Source organism: Callorhinus ursinus, unplaced genomic scaffold (assembly GCF_003265705.2).
Source record: "Callorhinus ursinus isolate GAN/ISIS: 27379988/994484 unplaced genomic scaffold, GSC_fseal_2.0 scaffold39, whole genome shotgun sequence".
NCBI classification, from domain to species: domain Eukaryota; kingdom Metazoa; phylum Chordata; class Mammalia; order Carnivora; family Otariidae; genus Callorhinus; species Callorhinus ursinus.
In genome coordinates this window covers 4,875,863-4,902,554 of record NW_027397101.1, presented here as the reverse complement: position 1 = coordinate 4,902,554, position 26,692 = coordinate 4,875,863, and the positions used below count along the sequence as shown (strand labels likewise).

Sequence of the window (26,692 nt, the reverse complement as noted above, 5' to 3'; positions counted from 1 at the left end):
TAAGCCATGAAAGGACATGGAAGAAACTTAGATGTATATTTCTAAGAGAAAGAAGCAGAAATGAAAAGATTACGTGGTGTGTGATTCTAACTACATGACATTCTGGAAAAAGCAAAACAATGGAGACAGTAAAAAGATCAGTGGTTGGCAGAGGTCAGCGGGGGAAGAGAGATGAACGGGCAGAGCAAAGAAGATTTCTGGGGCAGTGAGCACACTCTGTATGATATTATGATGATAGATGTATGTCATTATACGTTTGTCTAAACCCATAAAATATACAACACCAAGAGTGAGCCCTAAGGCAAACTACGGACTTTGGGTGATTATGATGTGCCAATGTAGGTCCATTCTTTGTAAAAAATATATCACTCTGGTGAGTGATGTTGGTAACGGGGGTGGGGGACGGGCGCTGTGCATGTGTGGGTGCAGGGAGAAATGGGAAATCTCTGTACCTCCTCTTGATTTTATTGTAAACCTAAACTGCTCAAAAAAAATCTTAATTTTTTTATTTTTATTTTTTTTAAGATTTTATTTATTTATTTGAGAGAGAGAGAATGAGAGAGAGAGCACATGAGAGGGGGGACGGTCAGAGAGAGAAGCAGACTCCCTGCCGAGCAGGGAGCCCGATGCGGGACTCGATCCCGGGACTCCAGGATCATGACCTGAGCCGAACGCAGTCGCCTAACCAACTGAGCCACCCAGGCGCCCAAGAAGTTGTTTTTTTTAAATCATACAGCATGATGAGAGTAAAAGTAAAAAGCATAGCAGTTACCACAGAATTAAAACATAGATCTAACATGGGCTGGTTCCACTTTAATTTTGTTTTCCACTTGAAGTACTTTCCTACATATATATTTTTATGCACTGAAAACCAGACTTGGTATATTATAGGAAAGTAGAAATTGGATTCTTGGTTTCCCATCTTTGTTTTCTGTTATCCTACAAAGTTGAAGCTTAAGCTGATTTCATTGGTGTGTGAGGAAAAGTAAGGTGATCCCCAAGGAATCAGATTCCCCACGTGGAGTAGCTTACAATGGCCTCCGTGTCCCATGCTCAGGTACATAGTAAACCCTGCAGTCCTATGGGGGCAAATGTGTGGATATTTTTAAACATTTTGCCACAATTGCATTTTTTTTTTTTTGCTTTTTTGCCTGATGGAATTGTTTCTTATAATAAAATCTTTTCTGATTGACAACTTAAAAAACAACCCCATACGTTGGGATTACATGGGAGAGTATATGTAAATCCTCTTAGTGGGGTTTTGCTAACAAAGAAGTGTCCTTCAGTTGATACTCTAGAGTCACCTTCTAGATCCTTGTCTTTGTCTTCAGATCCTGATGCAAGAGCAAGGTCGCCTCAACTGTCAGGAGGGTCTGCTTGTCCTTACTCACTTAGGCTCAGGTCTGTGAGCATCCTCCACCAAGCAGAGTGAGGCCACAGGGGGCTTTGGGGTCTCCAGTGTATCAGTGGCATTGAAGTGAACGTAAGCCGGGTACTGCTCTCCCTTTCGCCCGGCTTCCACCATGGCCATTCTGTTTCTACCCTGTTGTGTGCCCTGAAAGAACTTTGGCATTTGCTGAAAGGTCGTCCGTTGCAATTTTAGACCATTGGGTAACTTGAACTTCTAACATTTAAGTGTAGCTGCAAAGTGGTATGATTGCTGCACCCAGCTGTCAGCCCGGGCCAGATGGTGGCAGAAATACCGGACCCTCCCCTGTTCCCTTTATGGATGAGTCATTGACCTCTTATAAATGGCACTAGCCAGTACTGCTCCGTCCTTGTCTCCAAGTTCTCCAGGCTTCTGCCTATTCCTCCATCCCGCGTGCCAGGTGCAGAGCTTCTCCGGGTAGTTTGCCCTGAAGCACTGGTTGGTTGGTTTCACTTCCAATCTCTTGTTAACAGATACTTTATAAAACATAATATGAAGAATTACAGGAAAGACCAGTGAAGAGAGTTATCATTTAAGCAGAGTTGGGGGGAGATGAAACAGTTCTGGAGACAGATGGTGGTGAGGGATACACCACACTGTGAATGTATTTGCTGCCACTGCACAGTGTGCTTAAAAATGGTTAAAATGGTAAAAACAAAAACAAAAACAAAAACAAAACCCTGGAAAAATGAAATAAAAAACAATTACATACAAAATGCAGTCCCTGATTATTATTAGATTTCAATTTCATTTAACTTTAAATTACATTTTATTGCTAGATTTATTGATTTTTTTAAAAAAAGATTTTATATTTTATTTGAGAGAGAGATGGAGAGAGAGAGCAGGGGAGAGGAACAGAGGGAGAGGGAGAAGCAGGCTTCCCACGGAGCAGGGAGCCCGATGTGGGGCTTGATCCCAGGACCCCGAGATCATGACCTGAGCCGAAGGCAGGTGATTAATTGACGGAGTCACCCAGGCGCCCCTTATTGCTAGATTTAAATCACATTTTAATATAGACAGAGCAAACATAACATAGGACAACTGCAACAGAAATTTCTAAATACTTTCAATTTTTCTACTAACTTTGTCATGGACTGGTACAGTTTGCAGACTGTCCATGATCCATTCTGTCTTTTGTTGTACAGTAAAATGAATTTTTAAAAAAATGTAGTTATTTGAGTTTAACACACATATAGATTCAAATTGCCGTCACCATAATTAGGATACAGAACAGTCCCATCAGGCAAAAAACCCCTCCCGTGTCCTGGCCCTCCCCACCCCCCTAGGCCCTGGCAACCAACCATGGAATTGTTCTCTTTATATTTTTTAATTTTGTTTTTTCAAAATATAAATGGGATCATACCATATATAATCTTTGAGACTGGCTTCTTTCACTTAGTACAGTGTCTTTGAGATTCGTCCCAGGGCTGCATGCAACAAGTTTGTTCCTTTTTATTGCTGAATACTAGTCCGTTTTATGGATCTACCCCAGTTTGTTTAAACATTCACTGGAGAGCATTTGGGTTTGCAGTCTCTGACATGATAAATAGAGCTGCTATAAATATTCATGAAAGGGTGTTTGTGAATGGACATAATCATTTCTCTAGGGGAGACGTGAAGGCCCACTGAACTGGCATTGTTTTGCACCATCATGTGGGAAATCCTTTGATGACAATGTTGTACTTCACAGCAAACCTGGAAACCAAGAACCAGAACACTCTTTTCTCTTGTATTCCCTTGCGCCCAGAACTCCCAACATCCAGCCACGGCTCTTCCGATAATTATGTCAGAAGAATCATGGTTGATGTCCCACTGGAAAGACAAAACTTAGTTATTTGTTAATAGCAACATGACACGACAAGGTCACGTAGAAGCCTCCCTCTATAGTTCTTACCAAAGCTCTCAGAAGAGAAAGAGGGCTTCTGGTCTAGATCCTGGTGGTGTCAAAATTAAGTGTTCTGACAGAGCAGGTGCCCTTCCACAGATGTATCTTACTGAAGGCTCACACAAACACGTGCACAAAGATACGGAAGCTTGTTGAAGCACGGTTTCAAGAGCAAACATTTCCAAAATCATCGAACAGTCCGCACATTGGAATGCAGTGTATCTCTGTGTACTGACATGGATGTATATTTCCAAGATGTTTTGCTATGGCAGCCACATGAGATTGGTTGACCCATGGATACCAGTGCCCAACCTCTGTAGCAAGGGGTCCCCATATCACACAAATCTGGCCAAAGCTATGTAGGAAGTCCACTGGTGTGTGTGTGTGTGTGTGTGTGTGTGTGTGTGTGTGTGTGTGTGTGTGTGTGTTCTGGGGAAATATTTCTCTTCTAATAAAAGGGAACTAATGTGATTGGAGCTCCCTTCTCCCCCTTTGGGTCTTCAATGTGGGCTAGACATTCAGAATGGTGGTTGCCTTTTTTGTGCTCTTGAGAGGTCTTAGCTGGGAGGCAGAAGCCAGCTGACCAAGGATAACAGAAGAGACAGAGGGGCCCCTAATGGAACCTTTGAATAGCTAAATAAATGCCAGCAGCCACCTCCTAGTGAACTCATGAGAAAATACGAGAAAAACAAACCCTCGCATATCTAAATCATCTGAGTTTTCTCTTACTTGCAGCTAAACACATTTTGATTGAAATAACTGTCAGAAGAAAAAATCCTATTGCAGATTCATGTGTATATTCCTCTATTTTGCAAAATGGAATTATATATGTACACATAATATATATACATCTGGGGTGGCTGGGTGGCTCAGTCATTAAGCATCTGCCTTCAGCTCAGGTCATGATTCCAGGGTCCTGGGATTGAGCCCCATATCGGGCTCCCTATTCAGCGGGAAGCCTGCTTCTCCCTCTCCCTCTGCCGCTTAACCTGTTATGCTCTCTCTCTCTGTGAAAATAAACAACATCTTTAAAAAATAGTTATATATACATCTAAAATAGTTACATATACATCTAAAAACTATAACAATAGTTATACATCTAAACTATAAGTACACATAATAATTATACATCTAAAATATATACATCAAAAATAGTTATATATGTCTATAATAGTTGAGATACTGAACACCTACTATGTGACCGGCTCATCTTATCACTTTTAATCCTGACAACCACTCTATAAGGTAGATGTTTTACTGCTCTTCCCATTTATAAGAGAGGAAACTGAGGCTTCTGAAACTTTCCCAGGATAACTAGCAGATAATTAGCTTGGGACTCAGTGCCGGGTCTGTGTGCTCCTGCAGAAGGTTCTTGGTCCACCCTGTGCAGGCCCCCACCAGCTCAGTTAGTCCTAGAGAGTGGGTTGGGGACTGGGCTGGTGGTGAGGACTCTCACTTTTCTTTCTAATTTTTTTTTTAAAGATTTTATTTATTTGAGAGAGAGAGAGAGAGAGAGAGAGCACAAGCAGGGGGAGGGGCAGAGGGAGAGGGAGAAGCAGACTTCCGGCTGAGCAGGGAGTCCCATGGGGGACTTGATCCCAGGACTCCATCCCAAGAACCCTAGGATCATGACCTGAGCCGAAGGCAGATGCTTAACCAACTGAGCCACCCAGGCGCCCCTCACTTTTCTTTATATATTTCCTTAGTGTTTCCTGTCAGTAAGCAAGTAGTATTTTTGAATTAGGAACTGATAAAACAACCTTGATGTGAGGCACTGCGCTAGGAATATAATTTTCTTCTTCTAGATTTGGTTATCTATTATGGATACCCACTCAGTCATACATGCTTTTTGGAAATAAGAAGCGCCCTTTCAAACGTTTATGAAAGACCCCCTGGCTAAGTGGTCCCAGGATTGACATTATCTTACTACGTGACCTACACCCCAGATAAGCTACCTGCCAGTCTGCCTCCCATAGGCACTGGTGAATTGGGTTCTGCAGTAGATCTATTCGAAGAATCCTGAGTCCTTGAATGAGAGGGTTTTATGGATCATTCTTTAGTGGCTGGATTTCTCATCTCCCACTAGTTACTAAAGGATACCTTTTAGTATCTTTAGGATCTTTAAAAGATCCTAGGAAGGATCTTTTGTGTTTCTGGGCTGCCTGATTTCTATTTACAGCTTGTTTGTGGTGCTTTGGCAGCCTACCAATCAGCCTGCCAGAGAGATTTCCTTGAGGGCAACTTGCCCAGTTATCTTAACCACGTGGGTTGGGGCACTTTTTCCTTAAAGGTCCTAGCAGGGCCCGCAGGAACCAGCTCTGATACCGAGGAGCTACAGCCTTTAGAGATAAACAGAGCTTCCTGGGAGAAAAGAAGGATTTGAAAAGTTACCCGCCACGATGTCAGACAGAAGCCCCTTCGAAACGGACATGCTCACCCTCACTCGCTTCGTTATGGAAAAGGGGCGTCAGGCCAAAGGAACCGGGGAGCTCACACAGCTACTGAACTCCATGCTGACGGCCATAAAAGCCATATCCTCGGCTGTGCGCAAGGCTGGCCTGGCCCACCTGTGAGTCCGGGGGGAGCAGGTGCGGGTGCTCAGACACGCAGGGATTCAGGCCCAGGTGGGGCATGGGCAAAGCTGCAGGTGCTTGGGCCAGCTGCCTGCCGTGTCAAGGGCTATTTGCCTCTGTGCCCTGGAGGGAAGGCGCTTTTTAAAGTTTCTGTCTTTGGTAAAGGGCTTTTGACTTGTTTCAAGAAAGGAACAAAATACGTGGAGACATGGTATGGAGAAAAAAAGATAAAATTTTTCTTTTTCCTTTTCTTAATATATAATTTTTCCAGTGGCCATGTAATATAAGCTCAGGGGCTTGTTGCATTAAAAATATAGGTTGAATTATGGTGACTTGTTTCTTGTGGCACAAAGAAAGAGCGAGGAAGACTTATTTCGCTTTATGCTCTTTAGCAGATAGGAGCATTTTCTTGCCATGAACTTTGTCAACCTGCTAGGAGCTAGGAATCATTTACAAAATAACTTTCTGCCCTGAAACTCCAGTCTTACTTTGGAAAGGAGTTTTTGCTTTAAAAACAATTTTTTGTTTCTTCTCTGTGACTCTTTATCTTCTTCTCTACTTGGTGTGCAGGAAGCTGGGAGGTTCTGGATTTAGGAGGAGGGAATGCAGAGCGTTCTTCCACTTTGTTTTCTTCTGTACTCTGTCCAAGCACAGAACGAAGCCAAGTTCATGCTACAGCTGCTGTCACAGCTGCTGACCTTAAAAAATAAGTCACTTATCTTACCAGCAAAAATGAGTTTATTGGGGAATAGCAGAGAATTGCAATCTAGGACAAGCAAGCTATGTCAAAAACCATAGGCTGGTCTAACAAAGGAGAAGGTTATTTTATGGAGGAGGAAATTGGAAATTGTTGTTTTGAACAAAAGCAAGAGTTCAGGGCCATAATGATTTCTGACTGGCTGAGTTGCCGGGGTAGTCCATTTCTTGTAGGAGATGCGATGTGCATCTTTCCCTGTGGGGGCCTGTAATCGATGATTTCCCGGAGGATTCTTCGGTTGGGGTTTGGAATTGACAACACTTCCGGAATGACCTCCAGCAGCACTGTGTGAGGGCTCCCCCTTCTGGCCTCCTGACTCAATTTTAGTGAGGTTTCCCTTTATTAATTTTCACACAGCCAAGTGTCCAGTTTAAGTCTGCGGTAAAAAGAAGCTGGCTTTCTCTGGGATTCCATTTTCTTAGTAGCAATTCCGGTGGCGGTCTTCTCAAAAGTTGAAGGGACCCATTATTATTATTCCTCCAAAAATGAAATAACAAAAAGAAATAACAAAATCTAATAACTTAAAATATTAATTCTTAACAATTTAGTACTTTTAATACAAAAAATTTGATAGTGTTATGGGGTACCTGGGTGGCTCAGTTAGTTAAGCATCTGACTCTTGATCTCAGCTCAGGTCTCAATCTCAAGGTCATGAGTTCAAGCCCTGCGTCGGGCTCCACATTGGGAGTGGAGCCTACTTTAAAAAAAAAAAAGATGCATTGTGATCTCCGTTCCCTGCTTATTATTACCTCATTCAGCAATAATGACCAAGCTCTATGATTAAGAACTTTCACGAATACGAGGTGCAGCCATTTGCGTCTGTCCTGCTCCTATGAGGTAATGGGCCATGCTGAGTGACACTAAATAGTGACTTTACCTGTCCCTGTATATGGGTCCTGCTATGCTTGAGTCATTTTCTGGGCATCTCCGCCACTTGCTGCCATTTCAGTATGATCTGCCCACTTTAATGGGTTCCTCCTCTGTGCAGGCTGCTTAGGTAGGCAGCGGCTGCCGTGGTAGGGTTGTACTAATCAGCTTCAGAACTCTAACTTTGTGGCTGTTGAGTGTCTAGATGAAGCAGACTCAGGAATTGGATAATAGGGTGTTTATTGAACTTGGCTCTTCCTTCCATGTGATTGTCTACTCTTGTCAGGACCTCAGTTTCCCATTTGTAAACTGGAGGGGATGCTAACAGCCCCTAACTTATAGGGTTGTTGTAAGGCTTAGTGAATCCATAGGATGAAGATTTCAACAGTGCCGGATCCATAAGAAATGCTCAGCAAATGCTCATTATTACAGTGGTTCCAAGCCCAGATCTGGGGAAATTTGCTGGCAGGCTGGTCCATGCTGCCGATTGTCCACTAGGTGGCAGGTGCAGCCCACCGAATCAAGATGTCAGAATCCACCTTCTTCTCAGAGGCTGAGGTCCTCAGGCTGGCAGGAGCCCCACATCCTGCCAATTAAGATGACATCCTTCCCCTGGCTCCTCAGTAAGAAACACCAAAATGGCCCATTGTCTGGAAATTCCTTCTTTCTAACAAAATGCTGAGATTAATAAACAGGACCCTGGAATTGCTTCTCATATTACTAGAAGGTCGCTCTCGGTCCTGGAGCAATTCTGCTTATGAAAATGGGACTTCCACATACTCCTATCCCTTCCCATCCACGGGACCTCAAGCCCCTCATTCTTTTACTTCCTTTTTCTGGGAAGACATTTTTAGGCACAAACTTAATGAATGCAAAAGGGATCGGAAATTTTCATGTTTTTTATTCTTTTTTGTCCGCTCATTGTTGTAGGAAGAAGGGAAAGCTAGAGTGCTTCTTCTGGAAACATCTTCATGGTTTTCTACTGTCAGTGGTAGAATATCCCATTTAAAAATTGTCAGTAAAGCTTTCAGATTAGTTAAAATGGTTAAAGATGTTTTCCTGTGGGTTATAAAGCTCTCTGGCATCCATGACCTAACTTGAAGCAGTTGTCAGACAATTAGATCTCATTATGAATGAGCTTCCATTCTTTCTGGAAGGAGGGGTGTTGGTGGGGGTTAAGGGTAGAGGGCCCCTGGAGGAAGGCTGTCAGTCAAGGAAGAGGGTGGGAAATGAGTTGTCCCCTGCTTAGGGTAGGTCAGTGGTTCTCAGCCCTGGCTACCTGTTAGAACCACCGGAGGATTCCTTCAACAAATAAATGGCATTAAATAAGGGAGAAGTAAGGAAATTACTTCCCTGCCTTGCCTTTTTCATAATTCAGTGAACATGTATTGAGCATCTACTACTTCCCTGAGCACTATGGAAACCAGTACAGTAGTAGGCCAGCATTCTAGCCTTCCCTGAGCAGACAATCCAGCAGGAAAGGTATTCGAATGAACAGATTGTGAAATGCTGTGGGAGGGACGACAGGGGATGTGCCTGGTCTGTCGTGGGACCACGGAAGCTTCCGGAAGGGATCAGAAGGGAGAGTAGGGAGAAGCTGATGGTTGGCAGACAGCATTCCTGTGGGGGAAACACAGTGAGTGAAGGTGAAAAGGAGAGGAGCAGCTTGCTGGGTACTGGTGGCCACAGGACCTTTGTAGCTGTTGAGATGAAAAAGGCTTGAGTGGGGTAATAGCCATGCCACTCTTGGGGGAAAGTGTGGGGGTAAGGTGGCAAACTCGGGGGTACCTGTAAGGCAAGGGTGTGCCTGGTGGATTCCAGAGGCTAGACTGGCTGAGCGAGGTGAGTGGGACAGGGTTTCCTTGGTTAGGCCTTAAGCCCACTGTGGGGAACCTGGGAACTCTGGGTGAGACCAGAGTGATCTGGTTGGCATTTTAGAAGAATCCTGCCCATGAGGGTGGAAGCTGGGAGACCTTTGCGTTCCAAAACATAAAGCTAGATAGAATTTTTCTTACATTGCTTGAAATGGTACTGAAGAACAAAATTAAATCAGTTAATTATGACCCCGAGTTTCCTTCTTAAGGAATGCAAAGCTACCACAGAGCGATTTTTCATTCGGCCCACCGGGCCACTATTTGAGGGTAATCAAGAGATACCTGAGACTTCAGTGCTGGAAAGCCATGGGCCTTTACTTGCTGGAGTCAGTAATGATGGCGATGTGTCTTTCCCTTTGCCTCCCACTGCCGACTGCAGGTTTGTGTTTTATTAAGATTGAATTCTGGGTGAATAAGGGGATAGGAAAATATCCCCGAGGTGTAAAGGAAGCAAGGTTGAGAATCCCCGCTGTGAGACATGTTGTACGTGGTCTGTATAATTTGGAGACTCTGCAGCCATGAGAGGATTGGCGGGATACACGGTGGTGTCTTAGCGTCTCGGCTCCTTTGCTGGAGATTGGATTCCCTTAGTGATTTCATTGACTTTCCTCTTCTTAGGTACGGAATTGCGGGAAGCGTGAACGTGACCGGGGATGAGGTGAAGAAACTGGACGTGTTATCCAATTCCCTGGTGATCAACATGCTCCAGTCCTCCTACAGCACCTGCGTCCTGGTTTCGGAGGAGAATAAAGACGCGATTATCACTACCAAGGAGAAGAGGGTGAGGGCAGGGCCGGAACGCAATTCCCCTCTTCACCAGTAGATGGTACTACTGAGTTGGGAAGAATCTTTGCCTTGTTTTTTCTTTAGTTTCCGGGATTTTCTTCGATTCCTTAAGTTCTGTTTTCTGAAAAAAACGGATTGCATACTTTTTTAGCGAGAAGTCTTATGTGTCTCGTGAAAAAAATTCCCTAACGGGGGGTGATTCATTCAGGAAATAAATCAGTAACTTACTGAAAATGCCTCAGTGGGTGGGGTTCATGGGTTTTCACTTCAGGTGCCCGGAACAAGGGCTGCATTTTTTTTGTGGATTCAAAATCAAGTCCAATAAAAGGTAGAGTTCCTGGGAAGAGCAGGACAATACTCTTCCCATCCCCGCTTCTATGCCCCATCTCCCCAACACACACTTCTCCAAGGGGGCTCTGGTTTCAGCAGAGATTTCTTCGCGCCTGACAAACTGTTAGACTCATACAGGAATTTCGAAACCATAATAACCATGTTCTCTTGCCTTAATACAATGGCAAACATGGTCAGGGCATGACCGGGGAGGGTCTGTAGTCATTCTGGTTTCACAAACAGTTCTTTTTATTTTTTATTTATTTATTTTTTAAAGATTTTATTTATTCATTTGCGAGAGAGACAGAGAGAGCACAAGCAGGGGGAGAGGCAGAGGGAGAGGGAGAAGCAGACTCCCTGCTGAGCAAGGAGCCCGATGCGGGACTCGATCCGAGGACCCTGGGATCGTGACCTGAGCCGAAGGCAGACGCGTCACCATCTGAGCCACCCAGGCGCCCTCACAAACAGTTCTTTAAAGACAGGGGTTTGCTGGTGGCCAAAAATTCAACCCATGTTCAGCTATGATGCAAAATAAACCCTGGGACTTGCCCTTGTTTTATACACTGGGTGTTGGAGACAATTTCTTCATAATTAGCTGAGAGGATGGAAGAGGTAAAGCTAAATTTATTAAGTACCTGCTATATACCAGGGACTGTGCAAAGCACTTTACTCTCATTGTCTCACACAATTTAAACTACATTACACTGATTATTTTCAACATTTAGTTCCCACTGATATGCCCCCAATCATCTCTCCAATCTAATCCATCATTTTCTTTCCCAGTTGGCCTGAGTTATACACGTCTTGGTGCTAGTTCTTGAATATTCCATGCCTACTTCCATGCCAGCTCCTTGAACATTTTCCAGCATATGCTAGATGCTCAACAGATATCTGTTGAATGCATGCATGCATGAATAGATGGGCTCAGTTGAATTATCTATAGGGAGAATGGGGAATTTCCAAATTTATGGATTATCCCACTTTTTAGCCCATCCTCACCCCCATTGAGCAAGGAATACAAAAGAAATAAAGGTCAGCTTAAGCTAGGGCATTACTCACCAGAAAGTCAGGGAAAAATAATTTTTGTGGTGGGAGAAATGACTCCCATCTTACTTGATGTTATATTATCTGCGTTTAATTAGCCCGGAGACTCCTTTCCCTATCACTAAAGCTCTCCTGGAACCTTGCACATAGGAGGCCTGTAAAAAGTATCTGGTGATTTCTTTCTATGCAATGGCAGCTGGAGCAGCCTGTGACAGCAGTGTGGGTGGGCTAGAAATATCCACCCCCCCCCACTCTGTCTTCTGGTCTTCGCATAGGACAGGTGGGTTGGATGCAGCAAAACCTAGGACAGTATTTTTATTCCCCAGACTACTTATGCATACTAGCTCTCTTAATAAGATAGATCCAGAGGCTCTGGGACATTGTTCTGAGATTTTCCAAAGTCTTTTTGGCAAAAATGCTCTTGGAGGAAAGCCTGTCTGCAGAGAGGTTCAGAAAGAATCATGAATAAATCTATAACTGACCTTACCATGGATATGGATAGAGCTAGCCTGGGTTCATCTTCAGCTTCTCCACCCCTTCTGGGCCGGGTGCCAATTTCGGACCTGGTTTCCTCTCACACCCTTGGCAGCTCTGAGGCCCCAGTGGGCCCATACAGGAGGGGAGGGCAGAGCCAGAGGAGGTGCGGAGGTGGATGGGACCTGGATCGCCCCATGTGGGCATCAACTCATCAGTCTATGGGCAGGTTGGCTCTGAGCTCAGGATTCAGAGATGCTGATATACTTTGCTCTCCTTGGTAATTGCATTTTTTGATAAGGATAGCCCTTTGCTCTAAATCACTTTTTGATGTCGTGTTACCTGCCATGTACAGCCATTTACACAGAGTGTGTTGTTTGAAAGGGGGCCAATCAGGTGGTTCTTCTCTCTGTGCGTTTAGGGGAAGTATATAGTCTGCTTTGACCCGCTGGATGGATCTTCCAACATCGACTGCCTGGCCTCCATTGGAACCATCTTTGCTATCTATAGAAAGGTGAGTAGACAGTCTGGACCTGGTGCTTTCTGGAAGGTTCAGGCTTGGAGTTCTAGTCTCTGTCCTCCTACTAACCAGACACAGCACTGTAGGCAAACCATAACTTGCTCGGTCTCTGGATCCTCCCTGGAAGAACTGATGTGGTACTTTTCCAACTGCCTCCTTTATCACCTGGGTGGGAAGGTAATGTCAGAGGACTGATGGAGCCTGGTTTTGGAAATCTGGATGTGACACAAATATCAGACGTGGTATTAGGTTCCTGGTGGCATTTGAGGACTCCGCTGTTTCTCAGATCTTACTGTACGAATTTTCTATTGCTGCTGTAACAATTGGCCACATGTTTAGAGGCTTAAAGCAATGCCCACTTATGTTCTACCATTGTGTAGGTTGGAAGTCTGACAGGCATGGCTGGGTTCTCTGCTTGGGTCTCACAAAGCCAAAATCTGGGTGTCAGCCAGGCTGGCCTCCTCCTGAGAGGCTGGGGGTGGGGAAATTAGCTCCCAGGCTCATTTAGGTGGTTGGCAGAGTTCAGTTCCATTCTCTTGTGGGTTGGAGACCCTTGTTTTTTTTTTTTTTTTTTTTTTGGCTGGCTGATGCTGGGGCCATTTTCAGCTTCTAGAAGCTTCCTACATTCTGTGGCTTGTGCCTCTTATGTCCTTAAAGACAGCAAAAGCAGGCCAAGTGTTGCTCAGACTTCTAATCTCTCTGATATCCCCACTTTGCTTCATCTCTCCTGCCCTCAGCCTCAGAAAGTTCTCTGATTTTAAGGGCTCATTTGATTAGATTGGGCCCATCTGGATAATCCGTGATGATCTCTCTATTTTAAATTGGTAACCCTAATTACATCTGCAAAGTCCCTTGTGACACATAATGCAGCACAGTCACAGATTCTGGGGATTAGTATCTCTTCGGGGCATTTCACCTACCCCACATACCCAACAACAGAGGATTTTGTGGGTTGGTTTGTGACCATCCAGTATCACCAGAGACTTCACGTCAAGCCACATAATCCACATTAGATCTCATTTGAGGATCAGTCCTCACTCCAGTCAGGATGGCTGGGCCTCTGCCCTGGGGGCTTTCAGGCAGAAGGGAGACCAAGGGTGCTGGATGGGTTTAAGGATTGTTCAGTTGGGTAATCTGCCCTCTAGACTGGTTGCAGAGGCCCATACCCATGCCTCTGGCTTCACAGCACACATTCTGTCCACTAAACTAGTGATCAAACAAGTTGCAGGCATCACTGACTTTCTACACTATGATTTGGCACTAATTCTGTAATGTGCATGTAATTGACTTTCTCTGAGTGTTTTCCTTAGTGCTCTTAGATGATAAACGTGGGGGGAGGATTGGCTGTGTCCCATTCACCTAATGTGCTGTCCATAGATGTTGATATTGCAAGATATTTCTGCCTAGCTGACAGTTGTCCAAAGAAAGAGGCCAGAATTTGATTTTCAGGGGCAACAGCTTAGCAGAAAACTAACCTTAGCAGGATATGTGAATTAGTCGAAGCTTCTTTCTGAGGAGAACATCAAGGAGCAGGAGCGGGCTCTGTTACTCCTGTTTTGGAGAACCAACTGGAAGCCAAGCCACCCTGGACAGGAGGGAACCTCTGAGAATTTTGCTTTACCAGTTGGTGCTTCTCTTTTTTTCCTTGCAAAGAGAGAAAAGGAGACTTTTGCAGAGGGAGCAGGTGAGAATGACCAGACACTTTCTCTGGTACTTGAGAGAGTGAAAGATTAAGATGATGTTTTGAGGTCAAGCAAAAATGAGCTAGGTGAATAAAGGAGCTTTGCTTCTCCCTTTGAGGTATAGCATAGAGATAAAAATAAAGGGACAGATGGTGTGATCTTTATGAGATTCTGGAAAAAGACACCCGTTGTACCTTTGAGGTGGTTTTAAACATTGGCTTTTACATTATGGGTAATACTACGGACTGCTGAGCGTGAGTCGGGCACGTTCTGCCCACCTGCAAGCACCGTGCTCCTGGGTCAGTCCTCGCCTCAGTCCGGGAGCCAGGTGCACATTCTGCTGTCGCTTTCTTACTGGTGAACACATTGAAGCACAGAGAAGTGACTCGACTAAAATCACCAGTTAGGACATGGCAGGTCGGAGGCTCAAACGGACTCTCCAGCTCCACCAATTACAGCTCTTAATAGCTTCTCACCTGCCTCTAGTTTTATTGAGATATAGTTGACATATGGCATTGGATGAGAATAGGTGAACAACATAATGATTTAAGATATGTATGTACATATGTATATGTGTATGTATATATATACACTGTGAGACGATCACCATAGTAAGTTAACATCTATCACCTCACATAGTTAAACAAATATATATATTTTTTCTGGTCATGAGACCTTTTACAATCTATTCTCATAGCCACTTTCAAATGTATGATCCGTACTCTTAACTTATAGTCACCATGCTGTACATTACATCCTTACAACTTAGTCATCTAATAACTGGAAGTTTGTACCTTTTGGCCACCTTCACCCATTTGCCCCTCACCCTTCCACCCCTGCCCCTGGCAACTACCAATATGTTCCTAGAAAAAAAACCACAGGAGAATATCATCATGCCTTTGGGGAAGGTAAATATTTCTTAAACAAGAGATTGAAAGCAATAACCATAAAAGAAAGGGCTAATGAACTGTCGTTCATTAAAATTAAGAACTTTTGCTTATCAGAAGACAAATTAAGAGAGTGAAAAGGTAACTACATACTGGAAGAAAAGATTTTCAATACATATTTTCAACGAGGGACTCCTATGCAGAATAAGAACTTCTACAAATGAATAAAAAAAATACCATCAATCTAATCAAAGGGATGGGCAAAGACTCGAACAGGCACTTCACTAAAGAGATTTTTTTTTCCACAACTGGTTAATAATAAGCACAAGAGAGATGCTCAACATCATTGGTCATCAGAGAAATGAACATTAAAACAACGAGACATCATTCACCCCAAGAGAATGGCTAAAATGAAAAGTGCATACCAAGTGTTGATGAAGAAACTGGGAATTCTACGTTGTTAGTGGGAGTAAAAAATAACACAAACACTTTGGAAAGTTGGGATCGCACCTGCTGATGATAAACATAGAGTCATACATTATGGTCCAACAAATCCACTCCTGGTACGCACCCAAGATAAGTGAGTGCTCGTGTCTGTCCAAAGACATGTGACAAATGATTCATAATAGCTCCTGATTGGAAAACAAAGCCCAAGTGTGTATCAACATTAGAATAGATAAATAAATTGTGGTGTATTTATGCAACAGAAAACTACATAGCAATGAAAAAGAACAGGAAACTTCTATGTGCAATAACAGATAAAATTGCAAAGACATAATGTTGGGAAACAAGTTAGATACAAAAGAACACATGCTTTGTGATTTCATTTATATGAAGTTCCAAAACAGACAAAGGTAATTATCCCTTTGATGTCCACGTGATAAAAGGCAGGGTAGAGGTTACCTTTGGAGGAGGTGACAGTGACTGAGGAGGGGCACAAGAGTCTGCTAGGTTGTTAGAGATGTTCTGTAATGGGGCGCCTGGGTGGCTCAGTCGGTTGAGTGTCATGATTCCAGGACCCTGGAATTGGGCCCGCGTCAGGCTCCCTGCTCGGTGGGGAGCCTGCTTCTCCCTCTCCCTCTGCCTGCCGCTCCCCCTGCTTGTGTGCTCTCTCGCTGTCTCTCTTGCTCTTTGTCAAATGGATAAATAAAATCTTTTTTTTTTAAAGAAATGTTCTGTAAATTGATCTTGGTAGTTACATAAGCATATATTACACGTATGTAAAAACTCATTGAACTGTACAATTCGGATTTGTGTGCTTTGCTATGTGTGAGTTATACCTCAATACAAAGAAAAATGGTCTACTTTTCCATACCCTCTACCGCCAAACAGAGTGAGCCTTTGCAATTGCCATTAACTTTATTGGTAAGTGGCTATAGGATGCATCCCTTCCTTTACCTATGACAGATTTAGATGTTTCATTGGGGTAGGAAGAAATAAAAAGACCGGAGAAAGATAACACTAAATCATTTGCAAACTACTCTGAGATTTTCTGAGAAGATTGTCATAGCAGAGAGATGACTAATGTGAAGTAGATCTTTAAAATCTCAAAACCAGAAAAAAAAATGAGCCTTTCTTTTTTCCATGCACTGAAATAAATTATAGATGGGTTAATGAATTTCATGGAGAAATAAAACACAGAAGAAATAAAACATAGAAGACTATTTGTCTGGCCTTGTCTTGTTATAGGAGAAATTCTATCTAACCATAAAGACAGAGAAGAAAATAATATGGGCTGTAATGAATAATTTTATTTATTTATTTATTTTTAAAGATTTTATTTGAATGAGAGAGAGAGAGAGATTGCATAAGCAGGATGGAGGGACAGATGGAGATGGAGAAGCAAGCTCCCTGCTGAGCAGGGAGCCCTATGTGGGACTCAATCCCAGGACTCTGGGATCGTGACCTGAGCCAAAGGCAGACGCTTAACCGACTGAGCCACCCAGGTGCCCGAATAATTTTAATTACCAAAAAATTGCACTGCAAAAGAAAAGGACACTGTAAATAAAATTAAAAGGCAGATGGCACTCAAGGAAAATAGATGTAATACATATAAGGTATTACTAGCTCTCATATGTAAAAAGGTATTAAAATAAACAACAAGAAGATAAATACCCTGAGAGAGAAATACACAAAGACATGAAACGGTCAACTTACAAAATAAGAAATAAAATTGGCCAAGAAGGCAATGAAGTTTACATTGTTAACTATAAAAAAATGGAAATTAAAACAAAAGAAATGTAATTTTTTTTTAGCCATCAAATTGGCCAAGTTGAAAAGATAGTGCTCTCTTATATTCATCAGGTTGAATTAAAGCAAATGCTTTGGGGCACCTCATTTCTGACACTAACTACCCAGAGATAGCATCAGAATCCAGGGGTGAAGGGCTCAGTCCTACAAGGCAACCCCAGGCTGTTATCTGTATTTCTGACCAACCTGCTATAGATTGGAAGTTCCAATGACCCCCCCCCGCCCCGGCCTCCTTGGCAACTCAATTCAGATGCCAGTCCCAAGCCCAGGTTGTTATCTGTACTTCTGACTGACTGACTAGAAATCAGAGGTTCCCAAGATCCCCTCCTCAAATTTGATTAATTTGCTAGAGCAGCTCACAGAACTCAGAGAAACATGTTGCTAGATCACCAGTTTATTATTAAAGGATATAACTCAGGAAGAGCCAGATGGAAAAGATGCCTAGGGCAGGGTATGGGGAAAGGGTGCAGAGCGTCCCTGCCCTCTCTAGGCATACCACGTTCCCTGAACTTCTGGGTGTTTACCAGTCCAGAACCTCTTCAAGCTCTGTCCTTTTCAGGTTTAAAGGAGGCTTCATTACATAGGCTTACTTGATGAAATCATTGGCCATTGGCGAGAGAGTCCATCTCCATCCCTTCTATGCCCCCAGGAGGTCAGGGGGTGGGGCTGAAAGTTCTAACCTTCTAATCACAGGGGTTGGTTCTCCTGGCAACAAGCCACCCTCCTTTTCTGCTGTCCAAAAGTCACCATCAGCATGACAAAGACACTTTATTACTCTCAACACTAAGGGAAGTCTGAGGGTTTTGGAAGCTGTGAGCCAGGAACTGTGGGCACAAACTAAGTATATATGAGAAGTGCATTTTGGTCAGCTGAATGCGCAAATAGGTATTTCTTATAAATCACAATATCGGAGGTCAGAAAAGAGGGAGGTGGACAGATGCTCAGGAGAGACCCATATCAAGATGGAGACAGCAGCCAAGTGACCCAACATTGCCCAAAGGTAGGGTAAGGAGGATGGGACAGTGTGCTCCTGAGATGGTAGATGGGGGTCATACCTGGCAGCCTGCAGTGGGGGCAGAAGAAGAAAGATAGCTAGTATAGACAGGCATTCTAGACTCCGGGACCTAGATGAAGATGGAGATAGGCAGTGGCTAGAGGGAAGTCTTATGATCTAGAAAGTATTTTTTCTTCTTTCTTTAGGCCAGAGACTTCCACCTGTTATTAGAAGCCAGTGAAGCCAGTAAGGAAGGAGTGGTTCACTTTCAAGTCCCAGCGTAGAGCCCAGAGGGTCCCAGAGAGGGTGCTAGCTGTGTGGGGGCTGCAGGACCACAGCTCAGAGGAAGGACAGCCTCTGGTCAGGGAGAAATCAGCAGGACAGACCTCTGGTTTAAAACACAGAAAATGTGGTCCTTCTGGTGGCCAAATGAAGGTGTTTCAGAAGCTTCGATGGTGAAGACTAAAGATTTTAGTAAAAAACCTTCCACTTTTCTGAAGATTCTTAAGAACTCATGCTTTAGAGCTGTGTTTCCCAAACTGCATGCCTCAGAATGACCTGGAAGCTTTCTTGAGGCCCAGAGTTTCTGATTCTGTAGGCCTGATTGGGCGAGCGGTGGCGGAGACAAGTATTTGTACTTCTAACAACTTCCCGGGGGATGCTGATACTGTGGTCCACTTTGAGAGTCTGCTACAGGGCCTGGTTCTCAAAATCCTTATGTGGCTGGGAATTAGAAATAAGAACAATTTATTGAACATGTCCAAGTCAAATAAAAATGCAATTAGTTGCAAAAAAATGCAAAATTGTGAAAATAAGGAAAAATTATTAGAGGGAACGTGACACTTTTAAAGAAGATTGGTTTTACAGCGAAGTTGTTAGGATATTACACACAAAGGTCCGACTGGCCCCATATTCCATGACAGTGTTGAGAAGGATGCTGGCTTAGCACTGGGAGATGTGGGTCCATCCCAGCTTTATCACTCATTCGTTTCAAAATGTGTGGGTACCTCTCCTGACCTCCATCCCTTCACTTTTAAAGGAGGGTTAGGGAGACTCTCCATTCTTTCACAAAAGCATGATGATATGAAAGTACTTTGAAAAAGATAAAGCCCTATATAAATAAAAATTACTATTTTACCCCGAAGAAGTTATTCTACAGGGGAATTAATTAGCATAATTGACATATTTTTAAAGTGTGTATAATATTCTGGCTCAATATTGTTGTTCTGATTCCTATTTACATAATCACCAGTGTGTCTTCATAATTTTAAAGATATTTCCTTCACCTCCACCATTTTGCAATTCTCTGGAATTTTCTGCTCAGCAGGGAATCTCTATGCGATATTTCTGGACCGGACTTTTAGCCAAAATCCACTGGCATCTAGAGAGAACAAAGCATCTAATTAAACAGCCAAGGTAGCTGTGCTAGAAAACAGAGAGTGGGAAATCGAATGGCTCAGAAGCAGTGAGGCCAATAGTTCGCATTTAACCCTTGCACACCGAGCACCACACTCCTTGGGTATAACAGCTATGGGAAAGTGAGTTTGGAGCCTCAGCCTGTCACATTCATCATAGCTATTTGCCATGGTCTGTGGAGCTGCATCCATCTGGTTCTTCTGATTTGAAAAGAGTTGATTGAAGTCTGCCCACTCGCCTCTCCTTCCAAGCTCCTGTCACATCTGCCGTCCATAGTGATGTTAGGGTCCAGAGCCAGCCCCAGTGCTTGTCCAGAATTCTCCCCCATCCCTGAAGGCTTTGCTGTGAAGTCAGAACCCCAGATGAGGGTGGGGAAAGAACGGAGTGTGCCTCTTCTCCTCCCCCCTCCCCAACTCAGCTCCTCACAGCCGAGCCCAGAAGTTTGCTACTCGTTTTTCCAAACTAATCAGATTTGATTCACTTGCCTTTTAGAGCACAAGGAGGTGGGGAAGGAAGGAACCTTCGAGAGGTATTGGGGAAAGTGGGTTCAAAGTGGGATCTCAGCTGCAGCTCTGCCTCTCCATTGAGAACATTCCTCAGCATCCCCACCTGTCCTGTCTCTGAAGTCCCACTCACACCGGCATTTCTGCCATGGCAAAGGGAAAAGCTTCCTCAAGAAAACGTTCAGAACTCTAGACGTGGGCTCAGGGTGGAGGTGTGGGGGTGGAGGTGGGGGGCAGGCAAGGGCAAGACCTTCCAGGTGCATCGCGTGCAACGGGGAAGAGCCCCGGGCCAGGCTGCCTGGGCTTGACTCCAGCTCTGAGGCTTCTTGGTGTCAGGTGAGTTATCCAAACGTTCAGGCTCTGAGTGTTGCATCCACACAATGGAGATGATAAACATATTTCCCTCAGAGGGCCATTGAGTACGTACAACGAGATATGGCACAAGATCAAGCTTAATGACCTTGGTTGTTGTAACAGTTAAGGAGCATGGCTTGTAATTTTTAAGAGGGGCTGTGGTTTTAGCATCTTGGGGTGGTTTTTGGTAGGATGCAGACAAATGTGTTCGGAAACCAGGGAGAAGTCCAAAGATGGCCTCTGCAATGGCTCAGCTAGAACCATTTGTTACCATGGCAATGCGTTCCCTCCAGCTGCATGCGCTTCAGCTCAAAATTCTGAGGACGGCACTTCCTCCAGCGGTTCAAGGAGATCTGAAGCCCAGGCCTCTGGCAAAGGGTTCGGTCCAGAGACAGTAACACCCCCTGTTTTTCTTTTCTCTTCCTCAGACCTCAGAGGACGAGCCTTCTGAAAAGGATGCTCTGCAGCCAGGCCGAAATATCGTAGCTGCAGGCTATGCCCTCTATGGTAGTGCAACCCTGGTGGCTCTTTCCACTGGGCAAGGAGTGGACCTTTTCATGCTCGACCCGGTAGGTACCTAATGTAGCAGTAGCAGTACGTAGGACTCCGTGCGTCTCTGTGCGTTAATCCCAGTCGGCTGGGGTAATTTTCTGGTCATTCTTAATTCTTGCTTTTGGGACAAGAGAGGCTAGTTGGGGAATCAACACCAACATCAAAAAACATTAATGACCTGTGTCCAATGGAGGGTGTTTGAAGTGTTCTATGGGGTCTGTCGTATCAACCAGGCTCTGCCCTTAAGAAGTTTCTAATACAAAAGTGCATCCAATCTCTTTGGCTTATAGAAATACAATAATTTAAAAAACCCCAATGTTGCCAATGTCTAGACAGAAACATGGATTTTTTAGAGCAGCACCATCCAATAGAGCTTTCTGTGACCATGCATATGTTCTGTAATCTGTGCTGTCCTCATGTGGCTATTGAACACTTGCAATGTGGTTAGTGTGACTAAGAAACTCAGTTTTGAAACTTTATGTCTTTTTAATTAACTTAAATTGCCACACGTGACTAGTGGTTACCCTATTGGACAGCATGGGTTTGTGGGACTGCCGGTAAAGTAGATGTTCTTCCCAATTAAGTAAAGGATGTTACCATATTCGTGGTAAAGCTCAGGACCCAGGGTGGAGATGGGCAGGTCTTGAGGACTGGGATGCAGGAGTCCCAGGAACAGGCTTGCAGCATGGCCAGTCTGGTCTGGACACTACCCCTGATTCTGTGTCTCTCACTCAGGTTTCAAGTGCCAGGGAGGAATATCTAATTTGCCAAGCTAAGTCAAATGCCTGACCTTGGGCTGGAGGAGGCTCAGTCTTCCTAGACTGGCATCCAATGAGAAGAGTTAATTCTTCAAAGGGAGTGAGGCTGCTTTTAGAAAGTGTTACTCCACACTGGGCTTCTCCAAAGCAACAAATGTCCACAGCAAGTTATTAAAGCTCATGAGCCAGAGACTATCAGGAACTTTCCTATAATAAAAAGAAGTTGAGTTTACTGAACAAGGATGGAGGTGCTCTAGAAGAACAGTAGAGTGTCATGCTAGGAGGGAGTTGGGATGGACTTACACTATAGCAAGTGGGCTTTTGCTTGATGATCTCAGGAGGATTCAAGAAAGAGAGGGTCAATTCTGGCTTGGGAGTGGATTCAATTAATGATTGTGTATCAATAATTTTTATCTGGGAGGTGGGAAGATTAAAGTGAAGGTAGAGATTCATTGGTAAAGAAGAAGTCATCACTCACAGCAGAGGGGAAGGATGCTTAGTTACTTCTGTGGTTGCTGAGTATTCTCACCACTGTCTTATTTCAGACATGGTCAGCATGGTCTTGCCTCTTTATATTCTGGGAATATAAATTCCTATGTTTATTAGGAACCTTCTAGTCTAGCTGCCAGCTGTGAGCTATCATCCTGGGGGATTTCACTTTCTTAGTCTTCAAAGTTCATTGAAACTGATTACATTTCCAAGCCCGGTTTTCCTCCTTGTGACTTAAAGAGACATCCAGCCTTTCAAGGTGATACCTGCAGCCCCCTAATCACATCCATAAGCACTCAGATAAATGGGTACCTGAGGGATGTCCTGCAGAGTAACCACGGTGGGGGCAGTGGGCACAATTTTACTAGTAATTCTGATGATTTCTTTCATTTTTCTCCTTTTTATTTCTTATGCCAAGTGAATACAGTTTCTGATTGAAGGGATTTCCTCATTACCCTGTCTAAGAGTCACTGGGATACTGGGAATCGTTCATGGTTTCTAGGACTGAGTCATTAGAATAAACAGACCACACATTTGTAGGGCAACTGCATCCCCCACCTTTATGATGAATCCTGTCCATGAAACTTCTTCCTCTCATTGTCGATGGCCCAAATCTTCCGGGAAACATTAGGAATTAACCAGGAATGAGAACTTGGAGCACTAATACTTTGAGCTTCCCTATAAATGAGTAACCTGTCAGGCAGTGAAAATTAGCAAGGAAACCTTCCCTCTGTCGTTTGAATTATTTCATCTCTTGCTAGAGCACCGCTGGAGCTGACGAAGGACATGGCACAGCCGGGCTCCTCGAACAGGGCCACACCTTCCGATGCTCTCTGATTGTTGGGGACTGTGCGGTTGGCTTCTGTTTCCTGGTATCTCTCTTCTTCCAGGTGTTTCTTCTCATCTTTCTAGGCTCTCGGTGAATTTGTCCTCGTGGAAAAAGATGTCAAGATAAAACAGAAAGGAAAGATCTACAGTCTCAATGAGGGCTATGCCAAGTATTTTGATGCTGCCACCTCAAAATATGTGCAGAGAAAGAAATTTCCTGAGGTGAGTGAAGAAAGCCTAAGGCAGTAGCAGGGAGAATGCTGCCTCAGTGGGTCCTGTTTGGGTGGCGGCTTTGGGAGCCTGGCTGAAAGAGGTGATGCCACTGTTTATGACTCTGGTCAGTATGAGAATGGCAGACTCTGCCTTTCTTCATAAACGAGCAACGTCTTTTACAGCTAAAAGTTACCTACTCAAGATAATACTCCCTACTTTAGTTTTTCCAGGAGACATTGTTTATGAAGAAGACAGACCACATTTTCAAAATTCAGGGTTCAGGCCAGAACCTGCCAGGTCATTTGCTTGCTGAGCAATATATATATAGATTCTGAGCACCTATATAGATTCTGGTCACTCACTTATATTTGCTTTTAGGTGTAGTAATTATATTTGAAAGTCCCATTCGTATGTTCTGTGTTTACCCCAAGCTTTAGGATGGTCTTTGTCTCTCAACGGGATTACCAAGTTGCTGGACTTCATGTGTCTGTTAATGCAGCCCAAAGAATCCATTCAGTATGTTCACCATACTAAGAGAGCTTTTAAGACAGGTGTGGAAACAGAGTCAAAGAATTTCCAGATCAAGAGTGTGAAGTCTGTTCTAAATTGGAAGAGGAATGCAAGCTTGTTTACAAGTGGGACCAACTCTCACCAAATTCTGGGGGATGTCACAAGAGAGGCCCTTTATCCTGTGGTGGGAAGGCAGTGATATGGTGTATCTGCCTGGCTGTCCCTGGAAGTCCTCATAAACTCCAAGGAAAAAGAGCTCATGATTCCATGGGACCAAGAGGCAGTCAGTCAACAGGATCCCAGGACCTGCCTTTGTGGCCCCAAGCTGAAGCTATCGAGAACTTTCTACTTTCTTTCATTTGTTTTTTAAGTGAAGTTCTCAAAAATGCAGTTTCCTGTAACTCTCCTTCATAGGCTTGTATTTTGCCATCACGCACAAACCCATCCAATGTCTTGAGGGCAAAAGTAACAGGATGTGAATTGTAGGTTGATAAAGTCAATATTATTTACATGCTTCTGATCTTGGAGATGTTTCATAGTGGCTCCCATTCTAAGCTAAAAAGTACCTCTCCTTGAGCCCATAAAAGAAGATATTTATGTTACCACTAAAAAATAAAAGGCCTGCACAAAAAAATACCATAAATCTCTCTGAAGGGGAGATTTCAAATGAGAAAAAAGGCATCAGCTCATGAGTGACCGACAGCTGGTGAACAGGCTGACCGCATGAGGACCCCTTGTAAATCTTACCACAGGCTGGGCTCCCAAATGGAAAACCATGCAAAGAGCATGATTATGCTAGTCAGGGAAGAAACATAAATCCCTTGCCCTCGCAGTAAAACTGGAACTCTTAGAAGATATTTAAGATCTTTCTCAATTCCATTTTAACTATTTTTCCTCCCAAATAATGCTCTCTGCTCTTTAAAAAAGATGTTTCTTTTGTATCCTTTCTCACAGGCCAGCTTAGATAGTTTGACTACAGCTAGAAGAAAAATGCTAGGTTCTAAGGTAAAGCTACATTTTGCAATTTTACAAAATGGAGTAAATTCCTTAAGAGGATCTACACAGTTTCACAAGAGATGTCCCAGGAATAAGAAGGGTCCATTAGGCCAGTGGTTCTGAAGAATTTTTGACTGTGACCATTAATAACAAATGCATTTTATGTTTAATTCAGAGCACATGTGTGCAAGCATGCACACACACACTCACACATGCCCCACTGAAACAAAAGTAAACTGCCTTACTGTCTACTGTGCTCTAAGATATTTTCTCATTCTTTTCTATTCAATTCTATTCTGTTCTGATCTGATCTCTTCTGTTCTGTTCCATTCCATTTGTTTAGATTACATTTCATTTGAAAAAAACATGTTTAGTAATGACCCATTAAATGGATTTTATAACCCATTGATGGATTTCCATCCACACTTGAGAAAGCACTGCACTGGGCAGCTTCTTAGACATTTTACTACATTATAAAATTAATCTACAGATTCAGAATGGAGACAGTGAGACAAAAATAAAATAAACGGGAATGTATGCATTACATACAGAACAGGTTAACGTCACTCAAATAGCCCGTAGTTGGCTGTCCATTATTGCACCCAGTATGCTGAACAGGTGGGACTCATGCAGTAGGATCTAAACAGCAGGTTATTCTGATCTCCTCCTCACTCTGCAATAGCTGTTCAGGGGAGTAGTATCTCTTAGAAAATAGAAAGTCAGTGTTCACTTATCATGGAAATGGTAGACTATTGAGCCCAACATATTAATCAGTATTTCAATACTGATTCAAAGATGAGACCCTTCTCAACAGCAAAGGCATATATTCCCCAACACAAGGCAAGTCTCCAGAATCCTCCAGTTGTTTTTTAATGTAAAATTCTAGATTTAATATGCATCTGTCCCTAGCATAAAAGGAGTTGTTTTGTCTCTAGGAAGTTTTGGTTTTTCTTGCTTGCTTTTTACATAAAATCCCTTACAATTCCATAAATTGAAGACCAAATATTAGTTGGTTCTGGCCCAGAAAGTTTAGTCTACGTGTAACAGTAGGAAACCAGTGTGAATGCTTGATAATTTCCTCAGGCAAGGCTTGAGAGTCCAGGGAGGGACTTACTTCTTGATATGAAAACAATGATCATTTTGACGGAAGTGCTGGATGGTCTTGGGAGTGTCCAATTCTAACCGATAAGACAACAGAGATACAATGAAACCCAATGCTACTTTCTAGGATTTCCACCTATAGATACAAAAAGGAATTTTGACTTTGGACAAATGGGGATACCCTCAACAGAGGGGTGGGCATCCTCCTGGCTATGGTGGAGGTTTGCAGTGATCCCTTAGAAAGATTAAAAGGAAAGTAGGGAAAATAATCTGTGCCCCCTTCCCTCAGCAATTCTCTGAGAAGAGAGAAGGGCAGAGATGAACGCAGGAGAGGATGGCCTGGCGGGTGTTGGCATGAAGCTGCTGCTTTCTCTTTTAAATACTTTCAATTACTATTTTTTAATACAGAAAGGCCCAAGGGAGAAAACACTAAATAGTCCATAATGCTTCCAACTGATTGAAACTGCAATTTCTATTCTTGTTAACAAAATTTTAAAAGAAATATATCTCAAAAAATTAAGCATAGAATTGCCGTATGACCCAGCAATTCCAGTCCTCTGTATACACCTGAAATAATTGAAAACAATATATTCAGAAAAAACTTGCACACAAATGTTCAT

At 43.4% G+C, this 26,692-nt stretch overlaps 1 protein-coding gene across 3 annotated transcripts in view; it reads left to right on the top strand.

Annotated features, from left to right (window-relative positions):
- The first annotated feature begins 5,593 nt into the window (after positions 1–5,593).
- Positions 5,594–26,692, top strand: part of FBP2 (fructose-bisphosphatase 2) — a 28,841-nt gene continuing 7,742 nt past the window's right edge. For all 3 annotated transcript variants that reach the window (XM_073880700.1, XM_025851657.2, XM_073880701.1), the window contains exons 1-5: positions 5,594–5,883; positions 10,004–10,166; positions 12,441–12,533; positions 21,054–21,194; positions 23,337–23,474. In XM_073880700.1, the coding sequence (XP_073736801.1) occupies positions 5,714–5,883; positions 10,004–10,166; positions 12,441–12,533; positions 21,054–21,194; positions 23,337–23,474 (705 nt within the window). In that variant the 5' untranslated portion in view covers positions 5,594–5,713. The remainder of the gene's footprint in view (positions 5,884–10,003; positions 10,167–12,440; positions 12,534–21,053; positions 21,195–23,336; positions 23,475–26,692) is intronic.